This window comes from Colobus angolensis, unplaced genomic scaffold (genome assembly GCF_000951035.1).
Source record: "Colobus angolensis palliatus isolate OR3802 unplaced genomic scaffold, Cang.pa_1.0 Scaffold3, whole genome shotgun sequence".
NCBI lineage: Eukaryota > Metazoa > Chordata > Mammalia > Primates > Cercopithecidae > Colobus > Colobus angolensis.
The window spans coordinates 20,915,188-20,934,606 of NW_012116265.1; the positions used below are offsets into that span (position 1 = coordinate 20,915,188).

Genomic DNA, 19,419 nt, shown 5'->3' on the forward strand with positions numbered 1-19,419 from the left:
TCTGTCCTGCCTTGGGTCAGCGCCAGTCACTTATCCAATGCCATTTCCCTTTGCCCAAGCCTTCTAGCTTTGCCCTGTCCGCTCCTCTTCATGCCTACCCTACACACAACACACCTCTGTGTCCAGCCACTTCCTTCTCCTCCACCCCTGGATCCTATTATTCAGCCACAACTGAGCTCCTCCACACACACTGCTGTGACCCATCTCCCAGCACCTTTTCTCACTCAGCATGCACTCTCCCAATCCCCTCTACCTCTCAAACCCCTACTCAGCCCTCAAAACCTTGGTCAAATGTCCCTTTCCTTCCTTTCTTCTTTCTTTCCCTCCCTCCCTTCCTTCCTCTTTTCTTTCTACTTTCCTCCCTCCCTTTCTTTCTCTTTCTTTTCTTTCTACTTTCCTCCCTCCCTTTCTTTTTTTTTTTTTTTTTTTTGAGACGGAGTCTGGCTCTGTCGCCCAGGCTGGAGTGCAGTGGTGCTATCCGGGCTCACTGCAAGCTCCGCCTCCTGGGTTCACGCCATTCTCCCGCCTCAGCCTCCTGAGCAGCTGGGACTACAGTTGCCTGCCACCACGCCCGGCTAATATTTTTGTATTTTCAGTAGAGACAGGGTTTCACTATGTTGGCCAGACTGGTCTCCAACTCCTGACTTCAGGTGATCCGCCCACCTCAGCCTCCCAAAGTGCTGGGATTATAGACGTCAGCCATCGCGCCCAGACTTCTTCCTTTTTTAAATAGCAACAGGTCTCTCCATTTTGCCCAACCTGGTCTCGAACTCCTGAGCTCAAGCAGTCTTCCCACCGTGGCCTCTCAAAGTGCCACCGTGCCCAGCATGTCACCTGCTTTCGAAGCCATCTCCACACCACATCAGGCTGATGGGGTCCCTGTCCTGCCCCCTTGGTTTCTGTCCCTGTTGCTGTGGTTTGCTCAGCTGTGAATCCCGGAGGTCAGGGCCTGCCATGCAGCCCGACCGCCTGTGCCAGGGCACTCATTAGCATCAAGGCAGGGGCTCAACATGTGATCAACTAAATTTGTTTTCCTGGTTGTCCTTTTTCACAACCAAGACACTCTTTGCCTGCCATTCCTTTTTTGAAACTGGAATTCACTCATCTGTAGAAACTGGTCCTGGGCACGAGGGAGGTTGGGGGTAAGTTGGGGAGAGGTTGAGGGGGGGGTGGCGAAGGCTGATCCCCTTCCCCACGCTCTTTTGCCTTCAGCCCCTTGCTGGCCCTGCCACTTCTCCCTTGGCCTCATTTGGGCAAAGAGAAGTCACCAGTTGGAAGCTCAGCCCCGCTTCAGTGCCCCGGCTCCTGCAGCTCCCTGTTTGGACAAAATGCTTATTAAAATATGGCCAGTTTAAATCAGTCTAAATCAGGCGCATTTCTTACCTATCAATGAAGACAGGAGGAGCAGCAGCTGTAGCAGGGCCCCTGGAGAGTTGTGTGAATTCTTAAGCAAAGATAAAACTTGGCAGAGAAATGGGAGTGCAATCACGCAGCCTCTCTGAAAAGGAGAAGCACTTCTTCCATTCAACAAGCCCCACTCCCTGCCCCCACCAGCTGGGACTTTTCTGAGCTTGGTCAAAGGTCCTCTGTCAAGTGGGAGGAAAATGCTTCTCCCGCTGCAGGGTGGGGGAATCTGAGGCCCAAGGAGCTCACTTTCCTGCTGTGTCCCTGCTTTTCTTATGATCCGTTCTTCTCAGACACCCAGGGCTGTGATTACTTACACCTCACCCCAGCTGCAAAGAGGACCCTGAGGTTGGGAGGCAGAACCCACACACAGTGGTAAGGGCCTGTCTTAGACCCACCAGCCAGGCCCTACCAATTACTGGCTTGGGCGGGAATTTCTCTTTAAGCTTCATTTCTCCTCTGCCTGCCTCACAGAGATGTGGTGAACGGAACTGATGCATTACAATAGGGTGGTTTAGAAAGAATAGTCCAGGAAAAAGTGTAAGACCTTCCTTCCCATTGTCAAGTCCCCTCTGCACTGGCCCTATGCCACTCACTGGCTGCACCTGAGACCCCCTTGCATTGGGGGTTTGGGGAAGCCTGGGGCGGAGGCAGACCTGGACTGGAAGGCTGCTCTGCTTCTCATTGTGTGTGCACTTGGGGAGGTCAGGTCACCTCCTTAAGCCAAAACTTGCTCACTTGAGACTCATACAGCAGGTGGTGGAGTGGGGAACTTCCTACTTCCATAAAATTCCTACTAGATGCTGAATAAAAGTTCTGATCTGGGCGCAGTGGCTCATGCCTGGAATCCTAACACTTTGAGAGGCTGAGGAGGGAGGATTGCTTAAGTCCAGGAGTTCATAACTAGCCAGGGCAACACAGTGAGACCCCCCATCTCTACAACTTTTTTTAATTAGCCAGATATACGGTGGCAGTTGCCATATCCAAGTCAGCTCTTTGAAGCACCATGCCAGACCATGGACGGGTACCTGTCCATGGTCTGTTAGGAACGGGCACACAGCAGCAGGTGAACAAGCATTACTGCCTGAGCTTAGATCAGTGGCAGCATTAGGTTTTCCACAGGAGCATGAACCCTGTTGTGACCTACTCATGCAAGGGTTCTAGGTTGTGTGCTCCTTATGAGAATCTAATGCCTGATGATCTGAACAGAATGAGGCTTTAGACTGTAAGTTTCATCCTGAAACCATCCCACCCCGCCCCCAGATCTGAAAAAATTCTCTACCATAAAACTGGTCCCTGGTGCCAAAAAGGTTGGGGAATGCTGGCCAAGCTACTTGGAAGGCTGAGGCAGAAGGATCAATTGAGCCTGGGATGTCGAGGCTGCAGCAAGCTATGATTGCATCACTGAACTCCAGCCCGGGCAGCAGAGTGAGTCCCTGTCTCTAAAAACTTTTTTGTTAAATTTCTCTGTCCCATGCTCCCTCTATGTGTATCCTCAGTTCTCTACATTTTCATCATCTCTGCAGATTGCAGATCTAAGGATGAGGCTAAGAAAGAAGTGGCCAGATCTCTTTGTGTGGTTGGGTTGGGATGGAAGGCTGGAGAGAAGAAAGAGGGCAAAATGCCAAGAGCCTCCAGGCTCCCAGGATTCACCTCCTCCAGGAAGCCTCCCTGTGCATCTGCCTCTGCGCTCCCACTGATGCCGGACTTTGCCCTAGCACTTTCAAACTACTGCAGTGATACAGTTGCTTCTCTTTCTCTCTCATAATTGTGAACATTGCAAGGGCAGAGATCCATTTTCATGTTATACCCTGTACCAGAGGTTCGTGGCGGCCCTGAAGGTTTGCCTCAGGAGAGGGGCTATGAGAAGTGTAGCTGGTGACCAGCCTCCAGTGGCTGCACTCAGCCCCACACCACGTTCTGAAGGCTCCCCCTGCACCTCCATCTCCCTGCAGTTGAACTTCACAGACGCTCCCCTGTAGATCTCTCACACATCCAGTCCCATCTCGGCCTCGGCCTCAGAGGGCCTGAACCAACCCTCGGGGTTCTTGGTTGCACACCACAGAAAAAGACTGAGTCAGCTTAATCAGGAGAGCTGCTTAGAGGAGGGGCGCTGGGAGATCGCAGATGGACAGGAGGGCTGAAGAATCATGCACGGGAATGGGCTGAACCCCCGACAATGTCCTAGTTGTGGTCCAGGAGCAGTTCCAGTCAGGATCTATGTTGCCCTTCAGCTGCACGCCAAACTCGTGTCACCACCACTTTTAGGCAATGCTGACACATGCCATCCCTAGAAGAAACCCTGAAGGGTCCTCGTAGACTCACCCCCCACAGGAACATGCCTGTGCCCTGATGGCCAGGACCTGAGAAACAAGAATTGGCGGGTCCCCAGGTGGAAGTTCAGATGGCAGCTGCCCCAGAAAACACATGTCCACCAGGACAGGGTATTTGTTGAACTCCCATTGAACTGAATTTAGAGGATGTTGCTTCCCTCTTCCTTCATTTGGAGGTTGTTCATCCAAGTATCTGAGTGCCTACGCCGTGCTAGAAGCTGGGAGAGACCTGTCTAGTGGTGGCAACCATTTCAGCTTCGCTCGCTGCAGGAGGCAGCGCTGCTGTGCAGGTGGATTACTTCTCACGGTGTTTGGTGTAGGTGCTCCCACCATGGTTCTTTTCAAGCTACCAAGACATGGAGTTGGGAAGAGATGCAATCACCTCTCCCAGGCGTGGGCTCCAGCACACTAGGTCTGCTCTCAGGAAGTTTACAGTCTAGTGGGGACTTGCATTCTAGTGCTGCGTGTGTCAGTTTAGACTAAACTGAATTTTACAATCAGAGTATTCAAACGTTTTTACTATAAAAGTCATACTGATGCCACAGCCCACTAGGAATCCAAAAGGAAAAAAGACAAGACACTCCACATTTGAGGCTGTCTGCATTTATTTCTCTAACTTCTCCCCGCCCCCCAGTACATATATTCATTTCCCTTAATACAGTCATTCAGATGCTGGGAACAGCGGGAAGGCGAGGGTCAAAACTCCACTCCGTGCTGTGCTTCCAGATGCCACCTCAACCTTCCTTCCCCCATCACGTTGCCATATCCAAGTCAGCTCTTTGAAGCACCATGCCAGGCCACTGGAGTGGGAATTCAGGGCTCAGTGTGTCTGACAAGCGGCTGTCAGGAGATAAGCCACCTGGCCTTTGGAGGGGACTTTTACCCTTAAAGCTGAGACAGAAACACACAGTAGCTCCTCCCACCCTTCCTGCAGACAAGAGGGCCGTCCAGAGGGAAAGAACAGGAATTCCTGGGATGTTTCCTCAGTGACATGGGGCCCACGCTGACTCGGATCCCGGAAAGGGCACGGGAACGCGGGAGAGGCTGTGTGGAGGCAGGACGGTGCCTGGGGAAGGAGAGCAAAGACAGTGGGAAAGGAAGGGGCTTTCCAATGCTGATTCTGACTGGATCCCAGCCAGCAGCTCCAGCAGGCAGAGCTCCCGTCCCCTCTGCCCACAGGCAAACACAAACTCTGACCACAGGGACCCCAACCACGGCCTCCTTTGGAGAAGCTGGTTGAGACATTAAGGGAGCTGCTGTGAGGAACCCACCCTCACTTCCCAAAGGGGAGAGCAGCTCCTGGCCCGGCCCCCACAAAGGTCGGTGTAAGGCGTGGAGCCCGCTCAAGGGCACAGGCCTGGAGGGTGTCCCCAGGCCTCGAAGCTCCAGGTGGGCACCCCAGACTCCCAGGCAAGCCTGGTGTCCTGTGGCCGCGTGGTGGCCCCATGGATGGTTGCAGAGGGCAGCAAGTCCCTTTTCTCTTGTGACGGATCCTGTGAGCCAGGCTCCGGGGTCCCTGGTGCTGTCCTTGGGGGGCTGTCATGGAGAGGGGCCCTGGATTGGTAGCCCCAGAGGGCAGCAGTCAAAGCCATTTAGATCCTTTCCTCTTTGTCTCACCCTCCACCATGCTCCTGGGGCCCTTCTCATCTGCGCTGTGGCTTCGGCCTCTGCACCTGAATGGTTCTCAGCCCAGACACTGAGAGATAGCCTGTGTCTCGGGCCAAAGACCTGGAAACACAACCCAGAGGTCGGTGGGTCGGTGCCTCGTAATCCTAAAACAAGACCTCCCTGAAGCTGAAGGGAGGGGAAATAACTATTCTTCTTTTTTTTTTTTTTCTCTTTTTGCAGTGCTTCTCTAGCTCTCATTTCTGTGGGGACCTGTTATCCTAGACCCCTGCTTTATAGTATAATACCACAGAAAGATGTACAGCCACAAAACTGGGTCTAAGCTCTTTATTTTTACAGCTTTCGTGTCGCTGTAATTCTATATATCTAGGTCCCGATCCCTTATCAGAAACTCTTGGGGCCAAACGTGTTTCAGAACTGAGAATTTTCCAGGTTTTAGCAGTTACTAAACTGTGTATTATGTAATACGCCCAGCAGGTTGGAAGCCCTCTTTTCACCATCTTGGCTCACTGCAACCTCTGCCTCCTGGGTTCAAGCAATTCTCCCGCCTCAGCCTCCCCAGTAGCTGGGATTACAAACACACGTCACCATGCTCAGCTAATTTTTGTATTTTTAGTAGAGACAGGGTTGCACCATGTTGGCCAGGCTGGTCTCGAACTCCTGACCTCAGGTGATCTTCCCGCCTTGGCCTCCCAAAGTTCTGGGATTACAGGCACGAGCCACCGTGCCTGGCCAGAAGCTCTCTCTCTCTTTTTTGTTTTGTTTTGTTTTGTTTTTTGAGACAGAGTTTTGCTCTGTTGCCCAGTCTGGAGTACAATGGTGTGATCTTGGCTCACTGCAACCTCCACCTCCTGGGTTCAAGCGATTCTCCTGCCTCAGCCTCCTGAGTAGCTGGGACTATAGGCGCATGCCACCACGCCTGGCTAATTATTTTGTATTTTTAGTAGAGACGGGATTTCACCATATTAGCCAGGATGGTCTCAATCTCCTGACCTCGTGATCCACCCGCCTTAGCCTTCCAAAGTGCTGGGATTACAGGCGTGAGCCACCGTGCCCGGCCACAAGCCCTCTTTAATCAGAATCAACGAGCAAAACAACCACACATACACACTCATAGTTCTGCTGCAAAACACAAATGTCCTCCTAAAGGGCATAAATCAAGACTCTAAATCGCCTCGCAGCAGTTCAGTCAGGTATTATGGACAAATTTATAAGAAACCTTTCAGTTTTCAGAGCTTTGTAAATTTTGTACATTAAACACAATATAACGCAGAGCAGACGGGATTCAGATGAGCAGCATTTGCGTGATGTGGTGGGCGGGGTGGCCTACTGCAATCACGGCCTGGTGGTGCCGTGAATGTGGCCCAAGCTTGGGGGCAGGGAATAGGGAGGCATGAAGCCTGGACAGTCTTGGGTCTGCCACTCATTGGCTGTAACATCTCAGGCAAGCCAACCTTCCTGCATGGCAGTTTTCTCATTTTTAAAAGACAATAGATTGATGTAAATAAAAATAAATACAAAAATTGAAAATTCCCAGGAATCCACCACCCCTAACTCTGAGAACAAAGTGAGGCAGCAGAAAGCTGGAGGTGGCATACTCTCCGAAGGGGAGCGGCACACACCCGTGTCCACCAGGGCCTCCAGCACAGGCCTCCAGGCAGCACCGGCACTGAAAGGCAGACTGTGATGGGCTGTCCTGCTTGGTCAGAGCTGGGAGCTGAGGCCTGACTGGTCAGTGTCTCTCACACCAGAGCTTGTGACCTTAGGATAAATAAGACACTGAATAAATAAGACACAGGTCCTGGGAACATCAACTTTAAGATTAGGAGTGTGTATGGTGGTGTCAAATATTTTTGGTGGTAGTTTATTATTATTATTTTTTTTTGAGACGGAGTCTTGCTCTTGTTGCCCAGGCTGGAGTGCAGTGGCACGATCTTGGCTCACTGCAACCTCCGCCTCCCTGGTTCAAGTGATTCTCCTGCCTCAGCCTCCTGAGTAGCTGGGATTACAGGTGCCCGCCACCATGCCCAGCTAATTTTTGTACTTTTAGTACAGACGGGGTTTCGCCATGTTGGCCAGGCTGGTCTCGAACTCCTGACCTCAGGTGATCTGCCCGCCTTGGCCTCCCAAAGTGCTGGGATTACAAGCATGAGCCACCGTGCCCAGCCGTTTTTCTTTTCTTTTTTTTTTTGATCTAGGCTCACTGCAAGCTCCACCTCCTGGGCTCATGCCATTCTCCTGCCTCAGCCTCCAGAGTAGCTGGGAGGTGCCCACCACCACGCCCAGAGAATTTTTTGTATTTTTAGTGGAGACGGAGCTTCACTGTGTTAGCCAGGATGGTCTTGATCTCCTGACCTCGTCATCTGCCCGCCTCGGCCTCCCAAAGTGCTGGGATTACAGGTTTGAGCCATCGCGCCCGGCCTTTTTTTTTTTTTGAAAACACTAAAACACGTCTACAACAATACGCATGAACCTCAAGGACTTTACACTAAGTGAAACAAGCCGGTCACAGAAGAATGAACAGTGGGTCATCCCACTCCTGTGAGATTCCTGGAGTGGTCAGATTCACAGAGACAGAGCTGGAATGGGGGTGCTGGCGGCTGGGGCAGGGAGGGGGAGTGTTTTGTGGTGAGGAAGGAGCTCTGGAGATGGGCATGTGATGGCTACACATCACTGCGAAGGAACTTAATGTCACCAAATGCACACTCAAAAATGGTTAGGATGGTACATTTAAGTTGTATTTTACCCAGTAAGACAACAAAAAGCAGACATTATGAAATAAAACTTTTGGTTTTGGTAAAACTCCAGAGAACTCTCCACCTGAGGCTGCCACCTTGGATTGTGTCCACACCCCTCAGTGTTTCTGTTCTCTGTCACTTGAGCAACTTTAGTGAGAAAGTTGAGAGAGTTTGTCAGACTGCGTTCCCAAGGCCCACTCAGACGAAGATTCGGTTCCACAGAAACAGGTCCAGTGCCCCCCTGTCCTGGACAGTGCTGGGGGCGCAGCCTCTCCCACTTACCTGCGGGCAGAGATGCTGGGCGCGCTCCTCCTCCTCCGTAAAATGGGGCTAACAGGCCCTACCCATAGGGTGGGATGAGGACAGGAGACAATGCCTGTGATGGGCTTGGCATAGTGTCTGTGGCATGTTAAGGGACACGCTCAAGGGACATTGGTTTTATGAAGCAGTACCTTCCTCTGGGGCTTTTCTTGGTTAAATGCGGGGTATTAACAACCGCACTATTCTTCATCTCCCCTGCATCCAATGTGGTGGCACTGACCCAGGACAAACCCATACATTTCTCCAGATGTCACAATCGTGACCTGGGGGAGGAATCCTGTTTGGATTCATCCTGACCACCATTTATAAATTCAGGGCTCCTGAGGGGATGATGCTGGTTGACTTTGGCTCTGCACTAAATAGCACAGCCTTGTAAATAGGGGCAAAAGCTGGTTAATGTTTGTTCTCACAACAATTCCCACACACATGCCCTATTGACATCATTCTGCACGGAAATCCCCTCCCGTGGACCCCGCAGCCACCCCTACAGTCCTTCATTGACTCACCATTTATTGAGCAACTGCCAGGAGTTTCAGAAATGGGATGGTGCTCAAGTTCCCTGGAGGGTCGGGCAGCGGCAAGGTGGCCGCTCGGTCTGTATTTGCCATCATTAGCTCCTGTCACCAGGCTTGGAGGCATCAGGGTGACCCAGGAATTTCCCTTTGCCTTCCAGGGAGCCAGAGTCTGCAGACAAACGCGGGGCTCACTCTGAAAGCGACAGAGGCAAGGGAAGACTCGGGAATACCCAAACCACAGGGAAATGAGAGAATCAGGTCCCCAGTCCCTCCCAGCCTGGGGCAGAATCCTCGGGCAGAGCAATCTGGCAAGGAAGTTGCTTGGAGTGAGGAAAATGCGCTGGAGATGGGCCCTGTCCAGGGAGCGAGAAGTGGAGGGAGGGGCCGCGGGAACATCCAGGTTGGCCAAGTTCCCAGTGGGGAGATGGGGCCAGACTTGTCTCCAGCATTGGGGCGGGCCAGGGGGCCCTCCGCGGAGTGGCGAGGCCTCACCCTCTTTCCTACCGCCATGGAGCACTGCCAGGAAGAGATAGGGTAAAGGAGCCCATCAGTTGGCTGGCAGAGCAGCGGGGCCCCAGGCAGGGTCTTGGTGGCACTCCAACTCTCTCAGACTTGGAATGGGCCTCCCTTCACAGGAATGTTTACCAAAGTATGTTTTGACTTAAAAACAAGAATCAATTCATGCAATAATTACCAAATACTTGGAGCATCTTGGGGAACCGTGTTATTACATATCTTTAATGAGAAAAGTTACGTAATCACTTGTAACATGTCTATGCCTTTATCCACAGCACAAGAGGGGAGAGAGGGAATTCTGGTCCTTGTCAGTTGAGAAAACAGAGTCCCCAAAGGATGACCTGCCAGGTGTGGACAGGCAGAGAAGCCAGCTCCCTGTCTCCTCCCTCAAGTGGGCTGCTCTGGCTCAGCGGGCAGCACCCTACATCACCGTGCAAACGGCCTGTGCTATCAACAGCACGCTAACCCAGGCAGGCTGGCTTCACTTTCAGGTCTGACAGAGGCCGAAGGATCTAAAACATCCTGGAATTAATTTCTGGATGCCCACAGAAGTAACCTGAGAGCCAGAGAAGCCACATTTACAAAATGTGAAACACTGGCCGGGCACAGTGGCTCAGGCCTGTAATCCCAGCACTTTGGGAGGCTGAGGTGGGCAGATCACCTGAGGTCAGGAGTTCAAGACCAGCCTGGCCAACATGGCGAAACCTCATCTCTACTACAAAAATTAGCTGGATGTGGTGGCGGGCGCCTGTAATCTCAGCTACTCGGGATGCTGAGGCAGGAGAATCACTTGAGCCCAGGAGGCAGAGGTTGCAGTGAGCCGAGTTCGCACCATTGCACTCCAGCCTAGACGACAGAGGGAGACTCCATCTCGAAAAAAAAAAAAACCATAAACATAAAAATAAATAAATAAACAAACAAAAATGTGAAGCACTGGCACAGCTCTCCCAGCCCCGGCCTAGGGGGCAGATATGAAATAAACCAAAGTGACGGCAGACACCCTTGCAACCAAGCATGGCCTCAGACTGTGCTTGGCCCTGTGCAGGTTCCCCAAGATAAAAAGCCCCTCCCCTTCTGCTGGGATGTTCCAGTCCTCAAGCCTGGTGACATTTTAAACTGGATGACTTTGGAGCTGGGTGATTATAGATGACTTTGGAACTGGGAGCTGGGGGAAAGGAAAGCTGGGTTAGGAGAAACCAAAACAAGGCCTCCCAAGCAGATGTCCCCTGAGGGAGGAGGAGGCACGAAAGCCATTTTTGACATTTCAGAAAATCTGAAGAACTCTCACATTCATGTATAAATTTATAAACTATAAATCAATTATAAATTTATAAATCATACATCTAGCCCATGTAAATTAAAACTCAGTTATCTCACTAAACAAGTTTAATACTATTTTATGATATATGTGGGTAAATCTGATTAGTAAACAGAAAAACCAGTTATTACCTAGTAAGTCATAGGACAACATTTTTGAACACCTGAATGCAAGATAAAGTTCCAAATTTCTCTCCGTGGTTTCTCATCGAGCATTTGAAAGACCACTATGTCTCCATCCCTGCATGGAGACCCACTAGCCCTGAAAGCACTCTCTTAAATTCAGGTATTTAAATGTGGCATCATGTTTATCTAGCTCCAAGTCTTGTTTCCCCTTTACATCATACCTGTACCTCTATCCTTGAGTTTAGTCTACTACCGAGAAAACAACTCACAATCAGACTTTCACCTACAGGTCCACCTTGAAGTATGCTATAGGTTTACTCTATAAGGATAAGAAAATCCTTTCCTCTTATGCACGAGAAATTGACCTTGGGTTATGTATAGTCTATATCAAATCCTATGCTATTTAAAAAAAAAAAAAAAAAGTAGGCCAGGCATGGTGGCTCATGCCTGTAATCCCAGCTACCCAGAAGGCTGAGGTGGGAGAATCGCTGGAACCCAGGAGGCAGAGACTGCAGTAAGCCGAGATCACAGCACTCCAGCCTGAGCGACAGAGCAAGACCCCATCTTAAAAAAAAAAAAAAAAAAAGGTAGAAGAAACAGAGGCAGCAAGAGCATGTCTCCCTTTCTGCCAACAATTAGGACTTGAAACAAATCTGGTTCTCAAGGCTTTTCCTGTCTCTCCCTTTGAAGGGCGTGGCATACCAGGCACAGGGCAGTCCATGCGAGTAAATCAACCTTCTCCAAGCATGGGACACTCTACATGTCGAAAGACCCCTGTGGTAGATTGGGTCATCATCCTCTAGGTCGCCACAAGTCATGTGGTGAAGGAGATATATTCTAAGTAAATATGAAAACAGATTTTTCATATTTTCCTCTGAATAAATCATCACCCTTATTCAAAAACCAGTTATCCATAGGTGTCTCCCAAATACTTCTGTCTTCCTGATTTTTAGTACAGTATATGTCCTTTGCCTTCTTGGCCAATTCAGGCTTTTCCCCTCTTTCCAAACTCAGTTCAAAGCTTTATTTCTGGCCTGGCACAGTGGCTCACTCTTATAATCCCAGCACTTCGAGAGGCTGAGCTGAGAGGATCACTTGAGCCCAGCAGTTCAAGACCAGCCTGGACAACAAAGCAAGACCCAGTCTCTACACAAAATAAAAAATAACTAGCCAGGCATGGGGGTGCACACCTGTAGTTCCAGCTACTCAGGAGGCTGAAGTGGGGGGATCATTTGAACCCAGGAGTTCAACAATGCAGTGAGCCATGATCATGCTACTACACTCCAGCCTGGGCGACAGAGCCAGACCTTGTCTCCAAAACAACAAAAAACCTTCTTTCTGAGAAATTTCTGATTTTAAACCCCTGCTTTTGTGGATCTCTCCTTTACTCTGCATTCTCATTCGAATGACAAGTCAACATTACACTCGTTGTACTCAAGGATGCTGTCATTTCACTTTTAACCAGATCCTAAGCTACTCTCCACACCGCACACAGAAGGGTCCCCAGGGAGAAGGTGTGGCATGGGCTGACGGAAAGCTTACCCAGAGACACAGGAAACCCAGCCTTGTTATCTTTGCTTCTCAGCCCTGCTCAAAGTCCCTCCTCATTCTCATCAAAAACACCACTGTCTGGACCCCTAAAAATCAGAAACCTCTCCCAAGTCCTGATGCCTCTGTAGGAGACTCCACAGACACTGCCTAAAAGAGCCATGAAAATGAACGATGCCTTCAATTCTCAAAGGAGGGAATAAACACGCCCTGCTTCCTGAGGCCCTTGGCAGATGTAGCCGGGAACACATCAATCTCTTATCTGCCCCTTCTGAAGACCATGGCCAACTGTGGTTTTTCTGCCATAAACACATTTCTGATCATTTCCAACATTCTATGTTACTTACTGTTTAGAAACAAAAGGTTTTATCAAGTTTGGGGATGGAGAGGATATTCTATGCTCTACCAGGTCAATACAAGTAATGTTGCTTTTTCTCATTAGTGTGACCTACATAATTTCTTTAAAAAAATAATCCTCGGCCGGGCGCGGTGGCTCAAGCCTGTAATCCCAGCACTTTGGGAGGCCAAGACGGGCGGATCACGAGGTCAGGAGATCGAGACCATCCTGGCTAACACGGTGAAACCCCGTCTCTACTAAAAAATACAAAAAAAACTAGCCGGGCGAGGTGGCGGGCGCCTGTAGTCCCAGCTACTCCAGAGGCTGAGGCAGGAGAATGGCGTAAACCCGGGAGGCGGAGCTTGCAGTGAGCTGAGATCCGGCCACTGCACTCCAGTCCGGGCGACAGAGCGAGACTCCGCCTCAAAGAAAAAAAAAAAAAAAATCCTCCAGCACTTATCTGCACTGTACAACATACATGTCTTGTAAGTTTATAGTTTGTTCTGACATATTTACATTAGTGTGAAAGTTGTTAGAAAAAGTACCTTTCAGAATGTAAAGGATAGTTGCTTTGAGGTTTTTATAAACAGATTTATTATTACATTCTTCCGAGGTGTGGCATGCTATAATCCATACCACTTTCTTATGAGCTAAGAATAGAAACAATGCATTTGTTTCTATATATATATATTTTTTTTTTTTTTTTTTGAGACAAAGTCTCGCTCTGTCACCCAGGCTGGAGTGCAGTGGTGAGATCTCAGCTCACTGCAACCTCTGCCTCCCGGGTTCAAGCGATTCTTGTGCCTCAGCCTCTCGAGTAGCTGGGACTACAGGTGCCCGCCACCATGCCCAGCTAATTTTTGTATTCTAAACTGTTTCTTGATAAGTGCTAGACAGTTCTCCGAGTTACAGTTATACATTATGATACTTTCATATAAGAAAACTAGCACAGCTGGATTCATGCGGTCTTTATTAATCTGACAAATACAGAAAATCTGCAATCAGCTATCAAAATTATATCTTACCAAGAATTTGAAAGGTATTTATAAAAAAGGTATATTCACAGTCTGTCTGAATTAAGTGCAAAGCAGTGTCCACAGAAACAGAAGCCAGGCAACATGTGAGAGCAAATGATCCCGCTGAAGCCCTCATCCCAGCACCACCAAGGGCACCATAAACAAGACGATCCTGTACGTGCTACTATAGGCAGTTGATTTTGAAACTGCCTCATTTCAACAATTACGTATTTCAAAAGGAAAACTGCTTTCTGGGAAATCGTCCCTGCTACGCAGACCAGCTGGTAATGCTGCCACCACATGTCAGGGCCCAGGGTGGACCCAGCATCCACTAAGAGGCACCCTGCTGCCCAAGGCTGTGGGAGACAGCTTTGATGTTCAAGAAAGGGGTTCATTTAAGCACCAGGGTGCTTTTATATATGCAAATCTGAGGTGTTTCCCGTTAGAGGAGAGGACTGTGGAGATGATCACATGCGGATGACTCTGAGCTCTGAGCCCAATGACAGCCTTGTTGGTACACTCTGGCCAGCAATTTCACAAAGCACTATGAAGAGCTGAAACCTCTGTTTTTAATCTCCTGTGTTGTGGGAATTTAAAGAGGTGAGAGGATCACAAGGATGACTTCTAGGCTCAAACTAATAATGATTATATGATAGTTTCCATCCCAAAGGCAAAACCAAATGTACAATTTTCAAGTCTCTTTCCAAATTCAATGTTCAGAATACCCTTGGAGGTGAGAAGGGCAGGTCAAACCGTTCCTTATGTCTAACAGTAAATTTAGAGAAAAAGGAGTACTTTACTGAATGGATTGGCTTCTCAATCAAGTCACTTTCATAACATCAGTGTACAAGCCCTCAGTAAAGGTAACTGTTAAAAGTGATTATTGACAAATACCCAATATTTTAGAGAAGTTGAAGAAAGATGGCATATACCAGAAAACAAGAGATTATTAACTACATTCTGAGAATTTATCTTATTCATCTTTACATTCTTAGACTCCAGAACCTACGGGATCACAGAAAACACTGAACAAGTCTTTTCATAGTGGTTTCTGAGCTCTTTTTCTTCCAGGGTTAGATCACAAATGATCAAATATACAAAGCCTTGGGGGTTGGGATCAAAGGCTTCCTGCAGTACTCTAACCCTGGGAGACCTTATTTGGTAGTTAAACTTATAGTTCACATTCTACAAATTATATCAAGAATACCTACACTGTTTGAGGCCAAAGAAAAAGTAATAAACATCATCTGTTTGGGCATCTATTGCAAAAGGAGGGTTTTTAAAAGTACAGAGACTACAATATGGGAATCCTGGAGCCTAAAAGTAAAAACATTGCCTCTTCAGTTGTTGCTTCTGTAGTAAAATCAACAAATTGCTTACTTATGACTGTTTTCTTCCAAGTTGCTTAGAAAGCTTCTATTTTTTCTGATTAAGAAATTTAATCATTTGGAGTCCGAGCTGTGATTCTAGGAACACACACTAACCTAGTGAGAATCAAAAACAGGAAAGTGAGCCTTTCCTCTCTGAAGAAAAATCTGCAAATCTTCCAAAAATGACTGGTATTCCCATAGGCATGTAATGACATTCTGTACATAAATATCCTTTATTCGGTAGCCCAGTCAGACTCAGACTCTTAGTGGCTACCTTCCTTCCTTACCGTCTTCCTTCTTTTTATTAGGCAGATGGGCTTGGCTGGTCATACTCTATTGCTGGTTTTGCCTGACCCCATAACCACCACTTGTCCCGTGTGAGTGAAGGCACATCCTTATGGAAATTGCTACTGTTCTTTCCAGTGACAATCTATTTTTCATGGTGGAAGACTAGCATTTGGATGTTTTAGGAATGATTGGACTAATTCTAAAAAGAATGTTTGATGAAAAAGTTCTCTGCCTAAGATGAATCATTTAAAGAAATAAGATGGGCTGCAGTCTCAGCTACTCAGAAGGCTGAGGTAGATTACTTGAGCCCAGGAGTTCAAGTCTAGCCTGGGCAACACAGCAAAATCCTGTCCTTAAAAAACAAAAAAAAAGGAAAGATAGGTTCTCTGTACACTGTCTTATCACGTGGCTGAGACGTAGCTCAAACTTGGAGAAAGAGACAGAATAACTGCCATCTTTCTACAAGGACAATCAGTAATACACACGATGGATTTAAACACACACACCCCACGTACCCTCTTCAGAGAAGAAACATCATGAAAGGTGCAACACATTTGGGATCCTTACACAAGTAAACTACTCTAGATGAGGGATCCCTCAAGAATGCTTCCAATCACAAATTGCTATTCAGGTAGCTATTCAGGTAGAATGTAGCTGTGCTTTCTCAACAATAATACCCATGCTGGCACATGTCTGAGAGAAGGAATGAATCTTGGAAGAAGGGGGTTTCATGGAAAAAAATGAATTGAGATGATAGAACCTACTACTTTAAATCCCCCTTTCTTTGTATAGCTCTTATTTTTCCTGTCTTTGACTGACTAATATAAGCCAATTTTAATTTAAACCCAGATCAGTACTCACATACTACTCTTCAAGTTAGGTTCTTATAAGAAATATCCTGGGACAGAAAACAAATACTCTAAATGCCAAAGAGAACCCCAAACCAGGTCATATCATATCATAGATTGGGAGGGAGAACAGCAGGCAAAAGAGGAAAAAGCTGGCCCCTCCTCAGCCACAGGAGGAAACTAAGTTTCTCATAAACGCTTATGGTCTGCTCAGCATGGCTACGGGCTCTCTGTGGTGAAGAAGGTTTTGCCCCACAAAGCTTGGTCCAGAGGTGCCCTGGGCCCTCAGGCTGATGGCTGTTTGTGTGTTCTGCCTGACTGAGCTGCCCAGAGCCTGAACTCCATGGTAAGTGCAGCAGGCACCTCCACTGCCCAGTTCACACAGAGGTACATTGAGAGGAAAGGTAACGCGGGCAGAGACCACAAAGCACCCATTGTGGAGCTGATGAGAATAACCTGAAAGTCCTCCTTGACATCATTAGCTCACTGTATCCCCTTCGCTGCTGGAGGCCCCTTCTCTTTCCCCTCGGCAGCTGGTTCTCCTTCTGCCACCAGGTTCTCCCACAGTTCACCAAATTAAATATGGCTTTCCCCAAACTCTTGCTTTCTGTTGATACAACTAGTTCATGATTCACCAGCTTTTGGCTATTAGTTCGAATTCTGACCTACTGTGTAGCAAAAACAAAAACAAAAAACCAGGACAGAAAGTGCTTCAACAGCCATTTTACTCTTAATTCCACTGTCTTTGGGCATACATCTCATTTGCTGTGGAAGAAGGTCTGACAGCAGGGCTGACAGCACCGATTCATAACACATTCTTTTCAGCATACAAAGAGTAAAACCCTAGAATAATGGGACCATCTCCTACCACGACAGAGCTGTCTTACTGGCTGTAGAAAAGGACGGCTTGTGTGGAGGTGAGAGAAGAATGAGGACAGAGGAGGCATCTGGGGCAAGTGAGCCTACAAGTATGTCTACAAATTCGGAATTTGGTGGAAAATCCAAATTTGACTTCAAGATGATAGAGAATTGATGAGAAATAGTTGTATTATTTCCAAAATTTACTGAATTTGGAACCTGAGGTTAAAACTTTTAGGATAAAGCAACCTCAGGTTCAGACTGGCCTTGGGAAGAAATGACAATCACAGATGGTAATGAGTGTCAGTGCTTGAGAAGAATTGCCAAAGTCAATCTACACATTTGACTTGACTCAAAGAGGGGGGAAAACAAGTCTCATTTAAAAAGGATGAGTCTGCAGCAAAAAATCAAAGGGAAGCTGGAGCCCCCGCCCACCTCTCCATTCTGCTGCTGGTGCCTGCTCTTCCTCAGAGTACCTCCTGAAAAGTTCAGAATTCAGTTAATACAGAATTATTGGGATGATTTTCAACGTGTAGTTTAAGATGAAGAGTTCTGTTTGGTTTAAACCACTTCACCTAACCTCTTGGTAACGGTAGTCCTGAGAGTCCGCAGTGTTGGCGAAATCATCCTGTGACCAAGTGTCAAGCTGCTGACAGGGCACAGCAACTTCCGGGCCCATCATGTCTCCTTGACCTCGTCCCTCAAATCTGGTAGTTTCTGCACCGAGGGACACAGTCCACTGCGATGAAGTATGTTCAAAATTGTTTTCTATAGTCACCACCTTCCAAAGTCCAATAGTGCAGGTGGTCAGGAAGACTTGGAAGGAAGCTGCAGAAGTCCAGCCGGGAATCTTGACTTTGTTAGATGTGGACACAGGAAAATCACCTTTGTCCTCCCCAGATTTTGTTACAGTCAAAGGAGAAACATCCATGGGATTCTAACCGCAAATATGCTAGATATAAAATTGATGGAATGCTAATTGGTCCATAAAAGGCTGTACAAGATAATCTGTGGCAAAGTAGAAAACAAGCCCAAAGGTGATGGAGATTGGAAGAGCTGGCAATGCTTTCTTGAAAATGGCGAGGAGTAATAATGTAAGGCACAAACCCTGTGGAGAAGATGGGAAAGACACACATTCACACACAATTATGAAACCATTTTCAGGCAAAACTCAATCACAAGTCTTATTTTTTAACATAGTTAACTGAATATTTTCCTTTGGGGTTAAATTTTAGAACAGATGTTTCATTCAATCTGGAAGAAGAGCTATGAAAAAACCTAGCTTTTCTTTGTTTCATAGGGTTCACTATGCACACATTGTTATTTTATCCCCTAATTCTAGGAAATAAATAGAATCTGAAAATAAGTAAAACTATTTTGAAAAAAAGTTAAGGCCGGGCGCGGTGGCTCAACCCTGTAATCCCAGCACTTTGGGAGGCAAGACAGGCAGATCACGAGGTCAGGAGATCGAGACCATCCTAGCTAACACGGTGAAACCCCGTCTCTACTAAAAAAATACAAAAAAAAAAAAAAAAAAAAACTAGCCAGGCGAGGTGGCGGGTGCCTGTAGTCCCAGCTACTCGGGAGGCTGAGGCAGGAGAATGGCGTAAACCCAGGAGGCGGAGCTGGCAGTGAGCTGAGATCCGGCCACTGCACTCCAGCCTGGGCGACAGACCGAGACTCCGTCTCAAAAAAAACAAAAAAACAAAAAGTTAAAAGACACAGAAATTTCTATCTTAAATACTGTGTTGGCCTCTGTGATTTTAGTTTGGCTAGTTAAAAACCCAGAGGTGAAGAGCATTCTTTATGCTGAGCGGGAGCATTCTTCCCATGCAGGCCCCTCCATGAAGCATGCCGAGGCTGCAGTGTTTAAAAAATAAAATAAACTAAAAGTTTATTTATGAGGAGTATACTGCTTTCTTGTAAACACAGAGCAGCCATGTAATAGAGTTCATTTTTTACCCTAGTTACAGAAACACTAAAAAGTCTTCACCCGGCCAAGATATCTTTAGTAAAAATCTTTAGTAAAAATAGCAGTAAGAAATATTTTATGGGTTGTTTACTTAAATCATAGTTTTTAGGTTGCACACAGTGGCTCATGCCTGTAATTCCAGCACTTAAGGCGGCCGAGGCAGGCAAATCACTTGAGGTCAGAAGTTTGAGACCAGTCTGGGCAATGTGGCAAAACCCCATCTCTACTAAAAATACAAAAATTAGGCCAGGCGCGGTGGCTCACGCCTGTAATCCCAGCACTTTGG

At 47.6% G+C, this 19,419-nt stretch overlaps 1 protein-coding gene across 5 annotated transcripts in view; it reads right to left on the reverse strand.

The window, feature by feature from the left end:
* Positions 1-13,734: 13,734 nt before the first annotated feature.
* PSEN1 (presenilin 1) overlaps positions 13,735-19,419 on the reverse strand; it is a 96,569-nt gene continuing 90,884 nt past the window's right edge. For all 5 annotated transcript variants that reach the window (XM_011949617.1, XM_011949615.1, XM_011949618.1 and 2 more), the window contains one exon: positions 13,735-18,269. In XM_011949617.1, coding sequence (XP_011805007.1) covers positions 18,114-18,269 — 156 coding nt within the window. In that variant the 3' untranslated portion in view covers positions 13,735-18,113. The remainder of the gene's footprint in view (positions 18,270-19,419) is intronic.